At 40.8% G+C, this 23,335-nt stretch overlaps 1 protein-coding gene across 2 annotated transcripts in view; it reads left to right on the top strand.

Moving 5' to 3' along the window:
• Positions 1 to 23,335, top strand: part of edn3.S (endothelin-3 S homeolog) — a 73,513-nt gene that overhangs the window by 13,019 nt on the left and 37,159 nt on the right. For both annotated transcript variants that reach the window (XM_018238243.2, XM_018238242.2), the window contains one exon: positions 2,178 to 2,508. In XM_018238243.2, the coding sequence (XP_018093732.1) occupies positions 2,178 to 2,508 (331 nt within the window). The remainder of the gene's footprint in view (positions 1 to 2,177; positions 2,509 to 23,335) is intronic.

Raw genomic sequence — 23,335 nt, 5'->3', positions numbered from 1 at the left:
TAAAAACATTTTTTATTTTTGTTAAGACCTGAGAGTGCGGACCTTGTTTGTGGGATAGATATTCTAATATATTAGATTATATTATTACACTGCACCCAGGCACGTTTGAACCTAGTATCGAGACTCCTCCATGGACTATTTTATATATATATATATATATATATATATATATATATATATATATATATATATATATATATATATATATATATATATATATATATATATATATATATATATATATATATATATATATAATGAATGGGTTCTCAAAAAAAAAAAAGGGGGGCACCAAGCTGACCGGCACCGAGCCTGTCGTACACTATCATGTGACTCTTGTTTAATAGATCTCAGCATGGAGTCAGGAAGGTGCAACTCCTGTGTCTTGGCTTTCCTACTTGGCACCATATAGAGGGCAGGATTACTTGTAAATAAACAAGTGCTATAAGGAAATAGGAGTCTGGGAATTGGGCTGCAATAGAGACAGTGCAGTTCTCTGGCAATCCTGAGTTTGGAATGTTAATTTACAAGTAGTTACGATCATGCGGAGGAAGGAGGTTGTACTTCTACCCCATAATTGGAGAGGGTGGAACAGGTAGATTCATCTACAAGAACATTTAATAGGTTAAATGTCAGCTTCCGAACTGTCTTCGTAGGAATGGTCTGGGCACCCCAGCTGTAGCAGTAGCACATGAGTCCCTTATATAAGAACTAGTTACACATTCATATTTACTTGGTGTGGGAAGCAAATGCCCACTGAAACATTTGTGGATAAATGGGGGTCTAGTAGCAGATTTCACTTGCCTGTTTTAAATCAGATGTGATGATTGGGGAATACAGTAAGAAACACGAGTGCTCAGGGCAATGCTTTGTTATTTTGGGCAGGAGTTTGTGCTCTGTAGGGATTGAATAATATAGAAATGATCTGCAGGGAAGCACAATGCATCTACATATGGTCTTGGCTCACCCCAATCTATCAGCACAAATCATTCCAAGTGGTAATTAGGGTCCTGTTATGGCAAAGGGGAGAATCTGTTGCCTCAATGTTGTTTTGCTTTGGTTTGGGGGGGGTGCAATTTTGCGCAATTATAACTGGGTCTCGGTGATTGTATTAATCTTGATAAATTAACGCAAGAAGTGAATATGGGAGTGGGGCAGGAATGTGATCACAAAAAATGTTTATATCAAAAAGGATATGTGTCCCAAGGCTTCTTAAAGTAAAAACAAGTCATTTATTCATTTATTGATAATCACAGTAAAAACGTTTTCGGTACATACTAACCCCACATGGCCCACCTTACGCGTTTCGCACCCTCTGGCGCTTAGTCATAGGTGTGTCTGATGAATGTGATCACCCCAGGGCTGATGGTATATTTATGTTGTCAGGAGAGGTAGAGGCACATCTAGGGCCATAGGGTTGGTGCTTTTTTTTTTTTTTACTGGATAGTAGAGACGATTGAAATATCTGATTGGATGGACCCACACACCCCACTTTCCATCTTAAAGTACAAAATAAAGCTGTGAATTATCATATGATCGGTGGGGGGACTAAACTGCTCCCAGACCCGATGTGGTGTTACCTGAGTGCTGCAGAACTTAAAGAGCTTTGAAAGCAAACCCAGTAACGTTATAAAACCATTTCCCATCTGGAATGGGGCAGGATAATAAAATTTCACATGTGCAAAATTATAACAGTTTCTTTGCTGTGGTCAGTTTGTAGAGTCTAGATAAAAGGAATATTTCCAAACTGGGACTGGGAGACAGGGAATCGACTGAGGCATTTGGAATGGAGAGCAGATACATATTTATCTACAGAGTTCCTACATATTCCGAATGATAGAGACAAACTGGTCCAGCGGTTAACAAAGCATCTGCCCTTAAGAGCTTGCAATCTAACAAGAACAGAGAGGGGTAAAACCTGGCCTTATATTCTCACTATAGAGGATCGGGGACATGTAAGAGATTGTGTCCTTGGTTTTGCCCAATGAGTTGAGCAAAGGGTTGATTTTTTGGCCCACAAAGTAAAGCCCCTGCATTACTTGCCTTTTAAAGATAAATGTTAAACCATTCTTCACTTGAGCATTTGCTGCTGAGTATCACGGACTTTGAGTATTGTTGCTTCTCCCTTAATGGATCAGAAACTAAAACTTTTTTTTTTTGTTTTCCCCAAACTCCAGGTTTTGCTGCTGTTGTGTCTCAGCCCCAGCCAACGGGGGGCAAACTGTTAAACCAGCTATTAAGGGAAGGAGCAAGGAAAGGGAGCAGAGGGGAGAAGGAATCGGAGACCAACCCCCTCCAGCCCACAGGGTCCGTACCTTTGTTTACAGCATCGCCGGGACCCCAAGGAACTCCAATTCCTGGATATGAGCAGAGGAGCCGCACCTCACACCTGGCAGGGGATTCTGGGGGAGCCCACAGGAGAGATCGGCGCTGCACCTGTTATACATACAAGGACAAGGAATGCGTATACTACTGTCACCTGGATATCATATGGATCAACACCCCAGAGTAAGTCCTTAGAAACCTCTTTTATATTCCCCCAGCTGGTCCCGACTGGAAGTCCCAAGACCCCAGGGGGCACGTGTTAGAGAGTTAATTCTGTAGCTCACACCCGAATCAGACCTGAATCAGTTTAGCTTTATATTAGTGACTCTACCCCTATACTGCATTTGGGAACCTCGGTATGCGACTCCCAAACCCCCCACTAATGTCCCTTTTATTTCCTTTAAGGCTGTGTGTGCACCCACCTTAAAGTGCACCCACCCCATCTCATTTTATCACAAATACCCTGACTTATTCTTCCTCCAAAATACTGTATTCTGAATACTCTGCCTTATTACTCTGTAGTTTTAATGCTCAGATGTGTTTTCAATGGGACCTGCGGCTAAGCAGAGCTTTATGTGCCAGAATGTGATGTGCCCGCCCTGTTGACTGATTATTAACCCCCCTCTGTTGGTAAGGATTTATAGGAACAAATCCTTAACTTAATCTGAATAAATCCCTTTCTAGTATTTGCCAATTAGTACCCAAGGATAATATGAAGCAGCTAATTTTGCCTCTTGGCATTGAGTCTGATTGGGAGGGGGTTTATCTGCTGCTTTCCTGTAAGGGCAGAGACACGTGGAAATTCGGGGAGATTTAGTTGGACAGCGACAAATTGCCTCTTCTTCGGGCAACTAACTCCCCGAACTGCCTTCCTGCTGGCTAGAATGTAATGTCAGAGCACTACATTTTCCGAAGTCGCACGAAGTTGCCTCTCGCTTCGAGTGCCATCCCGCCAGTGATTTACATTCTAGCCAGCGGGAAGGCAGTTTGGGGAGTTAGTTTCTAGTGATGGGCGAATAAATTCAGCTGGCACAAATTTGTGGCAAATTTCCGCATTTCGCTGCCGGTGAATAAATTTGCAAATCTCCCACAAAAATTTGCCGGTATCGATTTCCGATTTTCAAGATTTTTCGTGAAAATGTTCGAATGTTTTTAGTGAAAACGTTTGAATTTCAAGATTTTTTCGTGAAAACGTTTGAAATTCATGATTTTTTCGCAAACTTTCCAATTTCACACTTTTTCCGCGAACGGGAGAAATTCGCCCATCACTATTAGTTTCCAGAAGAAGAGGCGATTTTTCGCCGAGTGGCTAAAACTCCCTGAATTTCCATGTGTGTCTCTGCCCTAATGATTCCCAGCACCTCTTAATTACACACCAGGAGGAGGTGTCTGTCAATAACTGAATCCTCTTATGCATGGCTCATTTATCTGACTGGGAAGGGGGTCTGCACACTTACAGAAGGGATTCATCTGGCACTAAGGGTAACTCAAACTGACACGGAAAAGTTTATTTTTTTTTATAGAGACAGGATGATGTAGGGGGGGAGTGTTTTATTGAGATTGTATTACTCGTTGTAAGGTGGAGGGGCTGCATGCCCCTCACTCACTACTAGGGTGGCCATAGACGCATGGATAATATCGATCGGGCTGGACTAAAAATTTTGATTGGGTGTCTTTGAAATCACCAAAATATCGGCCATTGTTAGTGCTGAATTGTCAGATACAGGTAGAATTCTATTCTACAATTCAGCTCGATACATGTGTATTGAAACAAATGACCTTTCTTGGAAAGATCTTTTCCAAGAAAGATCGCAATTGTTACGTCTATGGCCACCTGTAGTCATTTCTATCATGCTTGTATTTCAGCCTTTTGGCTGGGAGTTATGAGCCCCCCCTGCAATACTGGACCACATTAAAGAAATACATTTATAAAGATTTCATAATCCATTTTTACTTACAGTGAAAAGTTCACCCTCCCATGAGCTGCCATGTGTTGTCCCATACATATTGAGGCTTTTCCATGGCTAGTGAATTATTTACATTTTGCTCTGTGCTGCTCCAGTCTGGCATTTTAACTGCTCCATATTTGCTGATTAACAGAATCAGCCATCACAACAATATTCAGCAGTGCATTCCGCAACCTCACTGTCCTCACTGTGAAGAACCCCCTACGTTGCTTCAAATGAAAGTTCCTTTCCTCTAGTCTGAAGGGGAGGCCTCTGGTACGGTGATCCACTTTATGGAAGAATAGATCTCCCACTATCTGTCTATAATGTCCTCTGATATACTTTTAAGGGTAGAGGCACACAATGCTATTTGGGCATTATTCGGGCGACTAATCTCCCTTCAATGCCTTTCCGCCAGCTAGAATGTAAGCACTCTGAGCACTTTGTTTTCCGAAGTTGCCTCACCCTCCGAGTGCCATCCCGCTGGCGATTTAGATTTTAGCCGGAAGAAAGGCATTGCGTGGAGATTATTCATCCGAAGAAGAGGCGATTTGTAGGGCAACTAACCTCCCCCAAATAGCATTGTATGCCTCTACCCTTAAATGTAATTGACAATCTTAGCCCCTAGCAATGAGGCCTTTGTTTAAGGCTTCTGCCCCACGAGGCTGTTTCTGTGCCTACATCCTAATTTTATATAGGAGTATAAACTGGTTAAGGGAATGGAAATTATGAGGGTTAACTGGGGAAAAGACGCTTGCGCAAAGATGACACTTTACAAGTTTATTGTATTAAGGACATTATAGACATAAAATGGATCACCACTAGGGTTGCCACCTGGCTGGTATTTTCCCGGCCTGGCCAGTTGTAACGATGGCTGATCCTAATGTTATTAATTTTCTAATATTGAAGTGTAAAGCAGCTCTGGGAGGGGGGGTCGTCGACCCATTAACTCTTCTAAATTGATACATTTAGTTGCTACATCTATCTGTCTTTGTCCCTACTGAGCAGAATCCCTGAGCTTCATTAAAGGCAGCTGTTAGAATTGATACAATAGTTGCTAATATTCCACAGATACTGCTAAAAACAATTGTAGCAACTAATTGTAGCAACTAAATGGAGCAAATTGTAACAGTTCAGAATCAGCTCCTGGATCACTGAGCTGCCAGACTCAAACACTAGAGACAGAATCATTAAACTTTAAACTTCAATTTTGGGAAAACGGTAAAAAAGTAAAAGATGGGAAGGAATAGCGTAATATCCAAGGGTATAGTAAAAGTAACATCTACAATGAATAGATATTGGGATATATATATATATATATATATATATATATATATATATATATATATATATATATATATATATATATATATATATATATATATATATATATATAAATTTTTTTTTTTTTTTTTCCAGTGGTTGTGTGTATTGAAAGATACTTAGAATTGGCATTTTTAACACATTTGACATTTTCTTAGAAAAGGTATCACTTGTATGTATTCTTGGAATAGAAGCTGGCTTTCATTTTTCTACTCATGTCTTTAGGGACCGGCCTGCGTAGGGCAGAGTTATTGTAGCTATAGTGTGAGACTGTAAGAGAGGTTGTAATGTCACATGAATAAAGCAGCTCACTGGCCACCCCCACCACTGCACCTAATGGACCAGTCCAGCTCTACGTTCATTGGTGTTTAATTTCCAGTTCTTTATTATAGCAGGATTCAGTACAATGCCCAAACTGTCCCTTCACATTAGTCTGAGCTGTTAAACAACTTATTTCTTATATACAGAGATCCTCAGTGTCATTCTTAGCTCCAAGAGTGAAATATATTTTTATTTTTTTGCAGACTCCTAAGAGTAATATTAAATGGCTGTTAGTTTCTTTCAGGATTCTTTTTCCACCAGCTGCTGCCCTAGTAAATCAGTGTATTGGTTTCACCCACTGCAGTTAATGGCTTCAGCTCTGATGATCTTTAGGCAGTTTTCACTTTGTCAAAAAAATGTTTCTTTGATGTGTGTGTTTTTATGAAACTGGTCAGGTAGCTCCATCACTACATGTGGCAAGAGAGTGATTTTTGTTTTTCTTGACAGGAAGGAAGTAGGCAGCCTCATGCAGTCCGTTAACTATTTTGCAAGCAGTTATAATGAGTAATACAGTAATATATATTTTAAGTTACCTTTGTACATTGCTCAGGGTTATATTTTAGGTTAAAAAAAAGTTTTGTGGACAACCCTGATATTGTCTTTGTTTCATATATAGAATATATAGTGAATAAAGTCCCCCCTCTTATAAATTAGGAAGTTACCACGGAGTTTCATGACCATATAAAATACAGGTCATGGAACTCCCAGGCAACTTCTAATATCCTCATATTTTGCAACTGGGGTTAGTATATTTATTATAATACACGCGTTTCAGTGAGTCATGTGACAGAAATGACATCAGAACTCACCCTTTATAACTGATGACATCAGAACTCACGGTTTATAACTGATGACATCAGAACTCGCCTGGGGGTACTATATTTATTATAATACACAAGTTTCAGTGAGTCATGTGACAGAAATGACATCAGAACTCACCGTTTATAACTGATGACATCAGAACTCACCGTTTATAAGGATATTATTTACAAGATATTCATGGCTTATGTGTATTATAATTATTATTTTGTTTAGGATCTGTACAGTTCTATAAAATGGGATACAACAAAAAACTTGGACATTACTAAAAAAAAAAAGAGGGGGGGAAGGGCATAGTTAGGCCTATGGCAGATTAGATATTTGCTTCTGCGTATGGGGAAACACCTATCACTGCTTGGATGATCTCCCTGAAGTGATGGCAGTTGAGAAACTCTCTTCAGGAAGCAGCACCCAACCGGTTACTAGGGTCGGCAAGAAGTAGCTCTGGGTAACTTTAAGAGCCAAATTCCCATTATAAAACTAGAAATTTGTCTCTTTTAGTGCAGAGTGTAATTGCACTCTAAGCTTTGGCAACCTGGACCCCTGGAAAGGTGATTTGCAGGGGCAGGGCTACAGTTAATCTACATTAAATAATGAAAATAATTAACCTAAGTGTTAGAAATGTAAGTTATCTGGGGGTTTCTGGATAATGGATCTTTGTGTAATTTGGATCTTCATACCTTTAAGTCTACTAGAAAATCATGTACACATTAAATAAACCAAATAGGCTGGCTCTGCTTCCAATAAGGATTACATTTATTATAGGTGGGATCAAGTATAAGCTACTGTTTTATTATTATTATAGAAAAAAAGGAAATCCCTTTTCAAAACGTGGATTTTTTGGGTAACATAGAGTCTATAGGGCAAATTTACTAAAGGGTGAAGTGACTAACGCTGGCAAAAATTCGCCAGAGTGACGTCATTTCGGATCTTTGCCGATTTACTAACGGGCACTGGCATAAATTCGCTAGCGAAGAAGATAGACTCTAGTGCTACTTCGCACTCTAACGCCAATCAAATTTTCGCTCTGGCGAATAGACATAACTACGCAAATTCATTAAGATGCAGCCTTGCAGCTTGAAACTCTTGCGCCAGACTTGCCTACACCAGCTCAGACCAGGCGAAGTGCAATAGAGTAGATAGGAGTTCCTCAAAAAAAAGTTGAACATTTTTCTAAGTCCCAAAAAACGCTGGCGACTTTTACTTTTTACAGGGTGTTAGGCTGAAAAAGATCGTAAATTTTTTTTGGGGTTCCCCCCTACATTTCCTAAAATATGTAACATAAACTATACAGTGGGCACATGTGTAGGGCAATATAACACCTCTATTTTATTTTATTAAGGTTCCCTGGGCTTGTGTAGTGTAATGTATTTGCTGCAACATATACGCCCATTGTAATTTAACTTCCCGCCGTATGCTAATTAGGCATCAATAGCGTAACTTCGAACTGCTTATCGTATTATCGCTAGCGCAACTTCCCAAGCATTCGGGAACCCTGAACACAACTTCGGATTTTCGTGAATTAGCGTTGTCCTGGCGAATCTACGCCTGATGAAGTGTTGTGATCTCAGCGAAGCTGGCGCAATTTCGGAGGTAAGTAAATTTGCCTCTATGGGAGAAAGCCTTCCAGTATTTCAGAGCTGTCTGAATAATGGGTTTCCAGATAACGGATCCTGTACCTGTATATATATAAGCTCATTGTGGGGCAACTGGTTTGACTTTTTGGTTTAGTTCTCAATTGCAGCAAATCATTCTAATCTGCACCTTTGCGTCACTGGTCTGCACAATTGCGTCACTGGTCTGCACAATTGCGTCACTGGTCTGCACAATTGCGTCACTGGTCTGCACAATTGCGTCACTGGTCTGCACCTTTGCGTCACTGGTCTGCACAATTGCGTCACTGGTCTGCCCCTTTGCATCATTGGTCTGCCCCTTTGCATCACTGGTCTGCACAATTGCATCACTGGTCTGCCCTTTTTTGTCACTGGTCTGCACCTTTGCCTCAATGGTCTGCACAATTACGTCACTGGTCTGCGCCTTTACATCACAGGCCCGCCCCTGCTCATCATTGGCACACCCCTTCGAGTCATCAAACCCCCCCCCCAACGTCACTGGTGCTGCTCCAGTATATATACAATCATAGATTAGAATGATTTGCTGCAATTGCAAACTAAACCAAAAAGTCAAACCAGTTGCCCCACAATGAGCTTTGCAGAATAGACAGTAAAAGGAACACGGCAGAGGCTGGTGTTAGAAATAAGAAATGGGAGTTAATATATGAGACTGGAGGGATTTGGCATCATTACTGAATGCCACATATGTTCTCATTTTTCAAGGGATCAAATATTTGATATTTTCATTGTATAGTACTGGTGTGTGTAACTACCTACATCCTTGTGATGACCCCATTAATCCTTGCTCCTTATCAAACTTGAGCTCACACTTCAATGCTCAGCTGTTTACTTGATCCCCCTGAAAGTGTTCAAATGTAGAGGTTTCCCTGTTCAGAAACATCCCCATTGCTTCTTTAAAATCAATCCACTGATTCATATTTCAGGCAGTCTCGCAATAAAGGACAGCTGGCCGCCTTCAGCTAAATCGGACATGGCTGCTGTAGAAAAACTGTTAGCAAGAGACTCGTGTCTGGTGTCAGAGGAATAAAAAAGATCGTAAAATAACATTGGGTCCTAGACCCAGACAGTTCTGTGGAATTTAGCAGTAGGGAGCTAGAACAACACTGTTCTGCAGGACTCAAATAAATTGTATTAAAACTTTGATTGGTTGTATTATGGTCTAGCCTTAGGAATGTTCTATTGCTCTGATTGGTTGCATTATGGTCTAGCCCTGGAAATGTTCTATTGCTCTGATTGATTACATTATTGTCTAGCCTTGGGAATGTTCTATTGCTCTGATTGGTTGCATTATGGTCTAGCCTTGGGAATGTTCTATTGCTTTGGTTGCATTATGGTCTAGCCTTGGGAATGTTATATTGCTCTGATTGGTTGCATTGTGGTCTAGCCCTGTGAATGTTCTATTGCACTGATTGGTTGCATTATGGTCCAGCCTTAGGAATGTTCTATTGCTCTGATTGGTTGCATTATGGTTTAGCCCTGTGAATGTTCTATTGTGCTGATTGGTTGCATTATGGTCTAGCCTTGGGAATGTTCTATTGTGCTGATTGGTTGCATTATGGTATAGCTTTGGGAATGTTCTATTGCTCTGATTGGTTGCATTATGGTCTAGCACTGGGAATGTTATATTGCTCTGATTGGTTGCATTAGGGTCTAGCATTAGGAATATTCTATTGCTCTGATTGGTTACATTATGGTCTAGCATTGAGAATGGTTTATTGCTCTGATTGGTTGCATTATGGTCTAGCCTTGGGAATGTTGTATTGCTCTGATTGGTTGCATTATTGTCTAGCCTTGGGAATGTTCTATTGCTCTGATTGGTTGCATTATTGTCTAGCCTTGGGAATGTTCTATTGAGCTGATTGGTTGCATTATGGTCTAGCCTTGGGAAAGTTATATTGCTCTGATTGGTTGCATTATGGTCTAGCCTTGGGAATGTTCTATTGCTCTGATTGGTTGCATTATGGTCTAGCCTTGGGAAAGTTATATTGCTCTGATTGGTTGCATTATGGTCTAGCACTGGGAATGTTCTATTGCTCTGATTGGTTGCATTATGGTCTAGCCTTGGGAATGTTCTATTGCTTTGATTGGTTGCATTATGGTCTAGCACTGGTAATATTCTATTGCTCTGATTGGTTGTATTATGGTCTAGCCTTGGGAATGTTCTATTGCTCTGATTGGTTGCATTATGGTCTAGCCTTGGGAATGTTCTATTGCTCTGATTGGTTGCATTATGGTCTAGCACTGGTAATATTCTATTGCTCTGATTGATATGGTCTAGCCTTGGGAATGTTCTATTGCTCTGATTGGTTGCATTATGGTCTAGCCTTGGGAAAGTTATATTGCTCTGATTGGTTGCATTATTGTCTAGCCCTGGGAATGTTCTATTGCTCTGATTGGTTGCATTATGGTCTAGCCTTGGGAATATTCTCATGCTTTGATTGTCTATAAGTTGGTCTAAACCCAGGAATGTTCTAAAGCTCTGATCGGCTACAGGTTGGTCTAGCTAGCCCTTTTCTTTGCTGGAAATTCTGGGTAAAAATCTTTTTCATACTAGACAGAATTTCAACAGAATTAAAAGCATGGGAGTACAAAGCACAAACTATATTTTTAGCTGGAATCATGTTCTTGAAATAAAATATGGCAAAAATACAAAAAGAAACTTCCTATAAATAGAAAACTGCCAAGTCCCGAAGGCTACAGAGTAAATCCCCTCCATAGTGTAGAGATATACCAGGAGCGAGCCAACTCTAAAGATCTAATATACCATAACTCTCCCATGATAGATTTAACAAAGCTCCCAACCATTAGTATAACAACAACGTCTGTGCCATAGATGGTACTTATATACTGTGATCAACAGGTGCAGCATCTCATGGTTGTCTGTGGTGTCTGGGTGACACTCCATAGGCCAGTTCTGCATAGTCTAATGTGTCAAGGAGTGGAGAGATAGAGCTTGGGAAACCTGAGAGAGCACATGCTGCAGAAAATGTTCCTGGGTCTCCTCCATGCCGGAGCAATTTCGGTCCACAACCGACATATTTAAAGGAACAGTAACAACAAAAAATGAAAGGGTCCTAAAGTAATGGAAATATAATGTACTGTTGTGCTGCATTAGTAAAACTGGTGTGTTTTCTTCAGAAAAACAACCATTTTTATATAAACAAGTTGCTGTGTAGCCATGGGGGCAGCCATTCCGAGATGAAAAAGGCACAGCATACACAGCAGATAACAGATGAGCTCTGTAGAATACAATGGAATTCTTCAAAACGTATCTGCTATCTACTGTTTATCCTGTGCTTAAATGGCTGAGCCCATGGCTACATAGTTTCTGAAGCAAACACACCAGTTTTGCCAGTGCAGGACACAAGTACATTATATTGTCATTCCTTTAAAACACATCCATTTTTTGGTGCTACTGTTCCTTTAGGGACACATTTACTATTGGTCGAATATCGAGGGTTAATTAACCCTCGAAATTCGACCATCAAAGTAAAATCCTTCGACTTCGATTATCAAAGTCGAAGGATTTACCGCAATTTGTTCGATCGAACGAAAAATCGTTTGATCGAACAATTAAATCCTTCGAATCAAGCGATTCGAAGGATTTTAATCCATCGATCAAACGATTTTCCTTTGATCACAAATTGCCTAGAAAGCCTATGGGGACCTTCCCCATAGGCTATCATTGGTGCTCAGTAGGTTTTAGGTGGTGAAGTAGGTGGTCGAAGTTTTTTTTAAAGAGACAGTACTTCGATTATCGAATGATCGAATAGTCAAACGATATTTAATTCAAATCAAATTCAAAGTCGTAGTTGAAGGTCGAAGTAGCCAATTCGATGGTTGAAGTAGCCAAAAAAATATTTCGAAATTCGAAGTAGTTTTCCTTCTAATTCTTCACTCGAGCTAAGTAAACGTGCCCCTTAATGTCTGATATATATATAGGGACAGAGACAAGGGAAAAGTGGTGGATGGGTTAATGCCTGATACTTTCATTTAGAAAAAAAACTAATTTCAAATGGAATATTTTGACACAGGAAACCAAGGGCGACTTCCTGATTAACGATAATTAATTCCTTAGTGAGGAGAAAGGCATAAAGATAAGAGAATATGCCAAAGACACAAGTTTCTGCTATAAATATATGTATTTTCCAGGGCATAGTAGCAGTCGGCTCTGTAGTACAGTTTCTTTTTTTTTTATTTGGCTTCTGGGAGAAACAGCAGCTGTGATAACCTTTTCTGTTTATATCCCATAATTAATCTGTCTCTATAAACACGAGGTTCATGTTGGTTCAACCATAAAACATATTCTCTGCTCTTGTGCTTTTAATAGCAATGACATTTACTGAAACCACAGAAAATGTAATGAATGTATATTGGGAAGTGACAGTGGTTGGGGGGAAGATGGGGGTATATCTGTGCCTATATATTATACAGTTACATTATGTGCATATATGATATGGGGGTTACACTGTGACAGTGGTTGGGGGAAAGATGGGGGTATATCTGTGCCTATATATTATACAGTTACATTATGTGCATATATGATATGGGGGTTACACTGTGACAGTGGTTAGAGGAAAGATGGGGGTATATCTGTGCCTATATATTATACAGTTACATTATGTGCATATATGATATGGGGTTACACTGTGACAGTGGTTGGAGGAAAGATGGGGGGTATATCTGTGCCTATATATTATACAGTTACATTATGTGCATATATGATATGGGGGTTACACTGTGACAGTGGTTGGGGAAAGATGGGGGTATATCTGTGCCTATATATTATACAGTTACATTATGTGCATATATGATATGGGGGTTACACTGTGACAGTGGTTGGAGGAAAGATGGGGGTATATCTGTGCCTATATATTATACAGTTACATTATGTGCATATATGATATGGGGGGTTACACTGTGACAGTGGTTGGAGGAAAGATGGGGGTATATCTGTGCCTATATATTATACAGTTACATTATGTGCATATATGATATGGGGGTTACACTGTGACAGTGGTTGGAGGAAAGATGGGGGTATATCTGTGCCTATATATTATACAGTTACATTATGTGCATATATGATATGGGGGTTACACTGTGACAGTGGTTGGAGGAAAGATGGGGGTATATCTGTGCCTATATATTATACAGTTACATTATGTGCATATATGATATGGGGGTTACACTGTGACAGTGGTTGGGGGAAAGATGGGGTATATCTGTGCCTATATATTATACAGTTACATTATGTGCATATATGATATGGGGGTTACACTGTGACAGTGGTTGGAGGAAAGATGGAGGTATATCTGTGCCTATATATTATACAGTTACATTATGTGCATATATGATATGGGGGTTACACTGTGACAGTGATTGGAGGAAAGATGGGGGTATATCTGTGCGTATATATTATACAGTTACATTATGTGCATATATGATATGGGGGTTACACTGTGACAGTGGTTGGGGGAAAGATGGGGGTATATCTGTGCCTATATATTATACAGTTACATTATGTGCATATATGATATGGGGGTTACACTGTGACAGTGGTTGGGGGAAAGATGGGGGTATATCTGTGCCTATATATTATACAGTTACATTATGTGCATATATGATATGGGGGTTACACTGTGACAGTGGTTGGGGGAAACACGGCACATAAGATTAAGGAAAGGCCAGTGAGAGGCTCATGGGGAGAGACATCTGTTCGCTGCTGTTGCCTTTCTTAGCATATTCAAAGCATGCTGTTTGTGTTGCTGCAGATCAGGGAATGCTGAGAACAAGGGGATGAGTGGTGGGAATGAAAGTTCAGTTGCCTGCCATCCAATGCTACAGCAGAACACGAGAAGCCGACATGCTCTGATCTATACCATGTTTTGGGAAGCAGCATTATTCTGAGTTTGGAGCAGCATGTGTTTAATATTCCAGTAACTTGCCAAATATGTAGGACTTGCTGAAACACGTTAAAGATTGGGTGTGCGAATCATATTAATTTTTTCACGGGGTGGGGGGGGAAGGCATTTCTTAGAATTGGGAAATTGTGAAGCATCCCTGTGCTCAAATACAAGTAGAAGGACTCCTGGTTTTTCTAGAGACATGTTAGCCCTTTATTTACTGAAGATCCATTGGGTTTGTGATGAAAACTTGGTTTCACCAAACTAGAGGTTAATAACCAACTTCTGATTTAGTTGCAGACGGCAGAGCTGTATGTGTCATTTATTTATTATTTATTTTGTTTAACCATGATGGATCCAGGTCTGTTAGAATGAGTGGAGTCCGGTGATCCCAACGGCACAGGATTAATATTGCAATTTTCTGCTCGGTTTGATGGTAACGCAGGTCGAATAGTATTGTACTCAACCTTCTATGATAGAGAAAATCTTTAAAAATGTGCGTCTTCTCTTTCCAACCTGGCCCCTAGTTTGGGCTTCAAAGAGAATCTTTTAGTGTTCTAGAGCCTGAGGGAGGGAAAATGTTTAAGTAAAATCACTGATTAGAACCATATTGACATTATTGTCTTCCCCTTGGCCCCTGACAAGGTTACACCGATATATGAAACACACCCCTGCGTCAGCAATTCAACCACAACACAACATTTTCACAGAATTTCTCCATAACTGACCCTCAGTTCATCTAGAAGAGCAAATAGACCTTAGGGGTCTTTTACAATGACCCCAGACAAAAGGGGAAGACCAGTAACCAATGCAAAATGATGCCCCTTAGTGCACATTCAGGGAGCACTTCTGTCTGGGGACTCGCTGAACTCTGCATCGCACGCCAGATAATCCTGCTTGTCTACCACCCCTCATGAATACAGTGCTATCAAAAGCAGGCAGCTCTGTATTCATGGGGACAACCACACGTATAGGCTCTCTAAAAATGGTTGCAAATGACCCCTCTTGTCTCTAAAGGTGGCCATACACTATGGCAAGGTTGCCAATCGAGCGGATCTTAACCCGATCTGCCTGGGCAATATCGGATGAATCAGAACATTCGGCCCTGGGGCCGAACGATCGGATTACAATAGTACGAATGTGCTCTGATGGGTCGCAGGACCGCATCAACTAGCCGTTGCGGTCCTGCATTGTACAAAATAATCAAACTTGACCGATAACTGGCCAATTTTTGGCCTGATATCGATCGGGAGGACCCGTCTGGAGCCCCCACATATGGGCAGATAAGCTGCCGAATCAGTCTAAAGGACCGATATCGGCAGCTTTAATCTTGGTCTTGGATCTCGGAGGGCCTGGGGAACAGGGGACCCAGACTGTGGGGTCTGCTTCTTCTGAAGCTAAAATGAATACCCCCTTCTCAGATGCACTCTAACCTGCAAGTGGGCGAAAGACTCTGGCACCTGGTGAGTAGTGGGTGGTTGGGGATCTCCATGCGCCAGGCCCCTCTGAAGATTTTTTTTTTTTTTGCAAGGGGCCCAGCACATACTAGATATGCCACCTAGTCTGGGACTCTGAGTTCAAGCCCCACTTTAAGCTGTAACATTCAGGCCTCTGTTTCCAATAGAAGATCAGTGTGAAGCATTGAGTCTGTTCACCCTGCTGTCTTTCAAGCTTGGTCCTATTGTTTTGATGTTTGTCCCACACCCTACAGAATGCTACATCTCTGCTTTAAAAGGAGACCAGAAATGTATTTCTTTCCAAATGTAATTGTGCCATGCCTTTACCTCCAACTTGTATCTATTCCTTACCCCCCCCCCCCCCCGTTTGATGTCCAAGTTCGCCAACATTGTGCTAAGTAAACCATCAGTAGGGTGGGAAATTGGATACAAGAAATAAAACAATGTCCCCGGGGAACATATAGTAGCAGCCAAAAAAAACTGTACTAGTAAGACTGAGCTAAAACCCCTCATTTTTGGCTTTAAGGCAGTGCTATGTTTGTCGCACAGACATGGGAATATCACTGTCTTTCTCTGAGAAGGCCACTTCAACTCCTTTTAGACCTCCTTTTTCACCCAAACCATGATGGTTCCCCTGTGTCACGCTGAGATAAAGCTGTCAGCAGTGTGTTTTGTATAAAAATAAGTCATTTTCTCATTACGATGTTGAAGGCTCCAGCCATAGGGAGAATGTGCCAACTGTGTTTGCACATTATATAAACTTACATACTAAACATTCTCTCTTTTCCACTGCCTGCCAAAAATCCCCCTGAAAATTGTCGCATTGTTAGCAGATTAATCGGTTTATCCTTTAATGGGTTCACTGTGCTGACTGGGCATAAATCTTCAGCTGGGAAATATTCCACAAAAGTAAAATATCATTACAGAATAAAAAAGATCAGAAAAGGGCGCCAGGCTCACGGCGTTAGTACAAATATTGTTGGTATTGTGATCCAGACAAGTGAGTGCCAGAACAGTACTGTTTAATTTAGCCAGTTAATAGACACAGTGTGGCCAAAGACCAGTAGGATTAAGGGACAGAGATGACATGCACTGAAATCAAAGCCATGATACTAATCTCTTTGATTACACAGAATAACTGAACCTGCCCAGAAAGTGAGAAGGTGCTGCTGAAATGCTTCCTTTCTGTTGAGCTGGTTTCTACACATTGATGTGCCACAGATCCCCCTCGCTGTCTGACTTAATTAGAATACAGAGAAAATGGGCACGAGCCAAAGTGAAATTAGATCTTAATAAACAAACCACCCATGGGTGCCAGTTGATAAAGTCTTCACTCTCTGGAACATGTTCTTCCAGTTTCTTGACAAGTGTTTGTCTGCTGAACCTCCCCGTGCCCTTCAGTGAATTGCAATCACTTTAGTCACTACCAGCCTGTGCCAATTGTTTGATTTCGCCCTCAGCATTGCTTCCCTAGGGGGTTCACAAAGGGACGTTTTAACTTTACCTATTTGATTGTGAGCTCTAGGGCTCATTTTCCATCTGACTAAATTTCAGAAATTATATTTGTTGAACAATTACGTATATAGCAACTGTTATAAGGATATTAGAAGTCACTGAGGCGTTCTGTGACCATATAAAGGCACAAGGCTGCAGGCTGAGTTATACAAGGAACTCTTGAGTATCATTCATGTATTATAAAGGATAATGTACCCCCTACTGTAAATGATAAGGATATTAGAAGTCACTGAGGGGTTCTATGACCATATAAAGGCACAAGGCTGCAGGCTGAGTTATACAAGGAACTCTGAGTATCACTCATGTATTATAAGGAATAATGTACCCCTACTGTAAATGATAAGGGTATTACAAGTCACTGAGGGGTTGTTCTGTGACCATATAAGGGCACAAGGCGGCAGGCTGAGTTATACAGGGAACTCTGAGTATCACTCATGTATTATAAGGGATAATGTACCCCCTACTGTAAATGATAAGGATATTAGAAGTCACTCGAGGCATTCTGTTTTTTAAAAACAATATTTTATATTGTAAGTTGCAATGGAAACCAGGTATAAATAATAAGTTCCCTGCCGCAAATCATCCAATAGTGTACATTGCACATATTGCACATTGTGTTGTCTAGGGCTTAGTCAGTAAGTTATCTCATTAGATATTAATCATGAATATCCAAATCCCAGTATGTCTGTGATTGTCATTACATTTAACTTTTCAAATAGGACATTAGACATGCAAATCCCTCTGCCCCCCCCCCAATAAAATAGAAAAGGAAGACCAACTGTACCTGGGGCATAGCATGGCATATTTTTTTTACCATGTAGGGGGCGGCAGTTGGGTGGAGGCAGGCCCAGCAATGCAATGTTACCCCCAGTTGCAGGAATCTACTCACCCTACAGTTACACCACTTAATAGCACTTCTAACATGTCTCTAAAGCTGGACATTGATGCACAGATACAGTTCGACAAAACCTTTTGTACAATTTAAAAGGGAACTATCACAAAAATGAAAATGGAATATAAGCTTCAGCATACTGAAATAAGAAACTTTTTAAATACAATCAATTAAACATTCTGTACTGTTTCTGAAATAATTAAGTTAATCTTAACTATTCCTCTCTCAGCTTCTGTTTCTCTTCATTCGGTCTTCAGCAGTTGGGTGTAAGATATGCAATGACAGTTAGATCCAATATATCTTATAGGGGGGTCCTTTTGCCTAGAAGATGTATTAGAGCTCACTCTATTAAAATCACCAGAAATTCTGTCTCTCTACATGCAGGATTTGTGCAAAAGGCAGTCATTTGTTTTTCAATTTTGTTTGTACTGTTATTTAAATTAACTCTAAGGGCAGAGACACTCGGTCAGAATTGCCAGCGGGATGGCACTCAAAGCACTTCATTTTCTGAAGCGCTCCGAGTGCCAGCCCGCCGGCTATTTACATTCTAGCCAGTGGGAAGGCAGTTTGGGGAGATTAGTCGCCCCGAAGACGAGGGGATTTGTTGCTGGGCGACTGACCGTGTGTCTCTGCCCTTAGATTGTTGCAATGGAACTATCTGAATGTTTGCTGTAGAAGTATTAATGTCTGTGGTCAGCTTTACTGAGAGTCAGACAGAGGTTAGTGAAGAACCCTTGGGGGGGCATTATTTTATGCTGCATGGCTGCCTTGGCCTTTAATTTCCACTGGGAGACCGGCCAGTGCGACAGCCTGTTGTGTAACCACCAGAATGCACAGGCTGTTGTGTAACCACCAGAATGCACAGGCTGTTGTGTAACCACCAGAATGCACAGGCTGTTGTGTAACCACCAGAATGCACAGCCTGTTGTGTAACCACGAGAATGCACAGGCTGGAACCACATGGATCAGCCCTTAGCCAGGATCACTGTTGGCTCTGAATGGTGCCTACAATATACTTACAATGGCACAAGCAACATGATTAGTAAGCAATCAGGGCCAGTAGTTGGCCGAGGCCAAGGTTTCTGTGAAAAGGTGACAATGATTATTTTTACAGTCAGTGGGGTAGGTTATTCCAGGGGGAGATCGCTAGGAGCCAGGTACAGACTGGAGTCAGTCCTAGATTAATGAAGGGGTTAACACATATATTTGCATAACATTAGCATACAGGTGATATTTAAAGGAGACATTTTGTGTAAAAATAAGAATGTACCTATTAACGCCAACTCTAGAAAATGAATTACATTTATATTCACGGCAGCCAAACAGGTGATCGCTAAGTCATGGCGGACCCCATTTCTTTCTATTCCAAAATTAAAGGCTCGCATAACAGAGATTATGATAAATGAGAAACTGACTTCACTTTTATCCGGGACCCACAAGAAATTTTTACAAATTTGGCAACCCTGGGCACCCCGGGCTACTTTTCATGGGCTAGATACGTTCCTTCTCTCAGCTTAATATTGATAGCTATTATATTGTAATAAATGAAACAACTAATAGAAAACATTATGTTGATAATATGTTGATAAGGCCTGGAATAAGGAAAATCTACTTTACATTACTTTACGTTTCTTCCCTATCTATGATATGATCTGATATATGATCTGGGAAATTGCGTTAACCTCTGTACTTTTATGTTTTAACCTATTTATCCGGTGTTAGCTGGAAATTGCTCCCTAGTTGAGTAACTCTGCACATATTTAAAGAATGCCAGACGAAAAGAAAAAAGATGGGCGCACAAATTTAGTTTAAAGTTCATTTATAAAGTTTGGCGTTTAAAAGTGTGAAAATATAACAGTCAAATTATATTGTATTGTCTTTTTTATGCAGATATACTACTCGCTTTCTGTATGTTTACAATGACACTATGAAACAATTGTATTTTACTATATTGTATTTTACTGTATTGTAAAAAAAAAGAGAAAAACGTCAATGAAAACTTATTAAAAAAAAAATAAAAAATAAGAATGTACCAGTGCGTTATACTCGTTTAGATATAGAAGAATTGTGCTAAAACAAGTAGTGTTTCAGGTTGGTTTATTGAATATTTCTGCAAAAACCCTAATAATCCCTCCCTTCTCTTCCACTTCCTGTTCCCTTAATTCCCAGGCTGTGCAGGGGAGCCGGTGGCACTCCGCTCACTGCACTGTAGGACAGGAACCAATCAGCAGCTAGCAGGACCTGATAGGGAACTGAAGCCTGTCTGTGCTTGTGTGACTGCAGGGCTGTGATTGGCTGTCTCCCTCCTACTGTGCTTCTGGCAGGGACTGTTAGGACACGCCCACCCCTCATTTAAAACAGGGACCAGAGAACATCTATAGGGGGCTCCAGTAAAGGGGCTAATTTTATAGATAATATTAATTTTTAGCACAATTAAAAAGCAGCACCAGATATTACTCCTAATTGCCTAGAAAATTAGTTGTTTTTTTAAAAAAAATGTATCCTAGATGTCTCCTTTACAGCCAAATGAGAGGATGTGATCTCCCACATACAGAGTGTATCAGGAGAATAGCTACAGAAGAAGTACAGAACCTTGGGGCACCCCAACATTAAGGGGAACTGGGAACAAGGTTGTGCTGGTGACAGAAAAAGATTGATGGTTATTTATTGTTTTTGTAATTGCCTCAATCTTCGTTTCTACTGAGTCTCTGAGTAATTAGCTGAGTGACAGGTCATTACCTAGAATTCATAAATGTAGAGCAAAGCTACGCAAGGCCTCAGAATCCCTGCCTGCAGAACTGTAAGTATATTAACCCTACAGCTCTAGGTACCTTCAGCCCATCATCCTAAGTACTTGCCCACAATTCATTCCCACTGTTACTATAGACACCATCTCTCCCTACTATACCTGCTATCCCACAGTCACACTCCCTTCCCAGAGACTATTATCCACTGTTACTATAGGCACCATCTCTCCCTACTATACCTGCTATCCCACAGTCACACTCCCTTCCCAGAGACTATTATCCACTGTTACTATAGGCACCATCTCTCCCTACTATACCTGCTATCCCACAGTCACACTCCCTTCCCAGAGACTATTATCCCACTGTTACTATAGGCACCATCTCTCCCTACTATACCTGCTATCCCACAGTCACACTCCCTTCCCAGAGACTATTATCCCACTGTTACTATAGGCACCATCTCTCCCTACTATACCTGCTATCCCACAGTCACACTCCCTTACCAGAGGTTATTATCCCACTGCTAGTCTAGGCATCAGGCACTTGGGTACGTGGTAAATGCTTTGCCAGTGCAGAAGAAAATAACTGTGTCTTTCTTACTCCTTCTGCAGAAAAAATAGCTTTACTAGCCCCATTGCCAGAGACTTACCAGCGCTTTGGTATCCAATTTCTGCTATTGGTCTTTATCATGATGAGCTGCTCAAAAGCCAGTCCCCAGATTATCTCATGGGTTAAACATCCTCCTCAAGCTCAGGCCATTATTTTAGAGAACTTGGTTCTTTCTGCTCTAACTAAAATGTACCATGATCATCATTCCAATTATAGCCAATGACAACTCTCTCTAAATTTGGGGTTCTGGGGTAGATTAACTCTCTCTCCTATCTCAAACCTGATTCTAGTCATTTCATTAGCTGATTGCATGGTGCCCAGGCTACCATAAGCAGAGGCCCAGGGGGAATGGAGTATTCCCTATAGCTGCCTCTTCAGCCCACTGGAAAGGTCTAAGGAGCTTTGTTGTAGAAGAGAATTCCCAGGCGAGATTCAGGTTACGGTTACAGAACTGATGTGATAGAGCGTGTGAATGGTGGGCCCCCGACAGGCTGTATCTTTGCAAAAACAAGTCATGTTATATTAAAGGGAAAGTATAACTTCTGCTGATAGCAAAGGCTATATAATGTGCTGCTGCCTTTATGGGTTCCATGTTGCCCATTGACCTGTTTTGCCTTCTATACCCACCTGGTCTTTGCTGCTTTTTTCTCATGTGCTGCCTGTGCTCTCAGGCATTAGTAATAAAGCGTGAAAGGGGTCTTTCATCTTCCAAAACGTTTTTTCAGTTGTTTTCAGATTTACTCCATTAGTTGATACATTTCTCAACTGTATCTGTGGAATATTAGCAACTATTGTATCAATTCTAACAGCTGCCTTTAATAGAACTCAGAAATTCTGCTCAGTAGGGACAAAGATAAGAAATGTATCAATTTAGATAATTTTACAGAATCGATGACTCCTAGTTATGTGCGGACTGTGCCACCACCCAAGGTTCCGGTGGGTTTGGGTCTCGGGTAAGTTCAGGTTGAGCTCTTCCTTCCGTTCTCCTTGCCCAACTTGCACCTGCACCAGACTTGCACCTGCGTTGCCCCGCCCCTTCCGTAATTTCGCATCATGGTGGGCGTTGGCCCAATGTTCCCACTAATTCTCGACTTTTTGTTGACCGGAACATCATAGTGACCCTCTCCTAGAGCTGCTTCAGAAAGTCATAGGATGGTTAAAAATTAAACTTTAATCTTCAATATTAGAAAAATGACAAATAGAAAATAGTAATTAAAAAAAATAAATAAAAGGTTTTATTTCTGGTGAACAAATGAAGTGAAACAAGTGTTGGAAGCAGAACAGTACCTTTTAATTATGTACAGGGAAATGAACTGGAAGAGAAAGTGAGACAAAACGTATCCACCTCTCGATCGATTTGTCTCTTTGGACCAAACGTTTGCCCTCGGCCAGTACTGCCCCTTGAATCCAGTATCTATATTTAGTACAACATTTTTCTGTTATTTTTTACTTTAATTTGGATGAAGATTAAGAAAAATACATCCCAACTGAGGCAGAAAAATGGAAGTGAACGCAGATGTGTCACCATGAACAACAGTAGCGTGTGTTGTACAGCTGTTCCTCGACTCGCAGTAATGGCTTCCATTTGCCCGATTATATGGCGCTTCTCATTGTAACATTCCTTTTAAGCTAAGAAAGAGCTTTTCCTAGATCCTAATGATATCATTGTCCTGTGTAATGCTATTATGTCTAGTTACCGGAGTGCAACTCATGTGCTACAGATTTACTCACTGTACACGAATGGACAGCTGGGGCTTCTCTTAAACGCAGGATTAAAGGGGTAGTAAGCCTTTGATATGTTTTAGAATGGCCAGTTCTAAGCAACTTTTCAATGGGTCTGATTT

The sequence above is a fragment of the Xenopus laevis genome, chromosome 9_10S (genome assembly GCF_017654675.1).
Source record: "Xenopus laevis strain J_2021 chromosome 9_10S, Xenopus_laevis_v10.1, whole genome shotgun sequence".
Classification (NCBI taxonomy): Eukaryota; Metazoa; Chordata; class Amphibia; order Anura; family Pipidae; genus Xenopus; species Xenopus laevis.
This window is presented reverse-complemented; position numbering and strand designations above follow the sequence as displayed.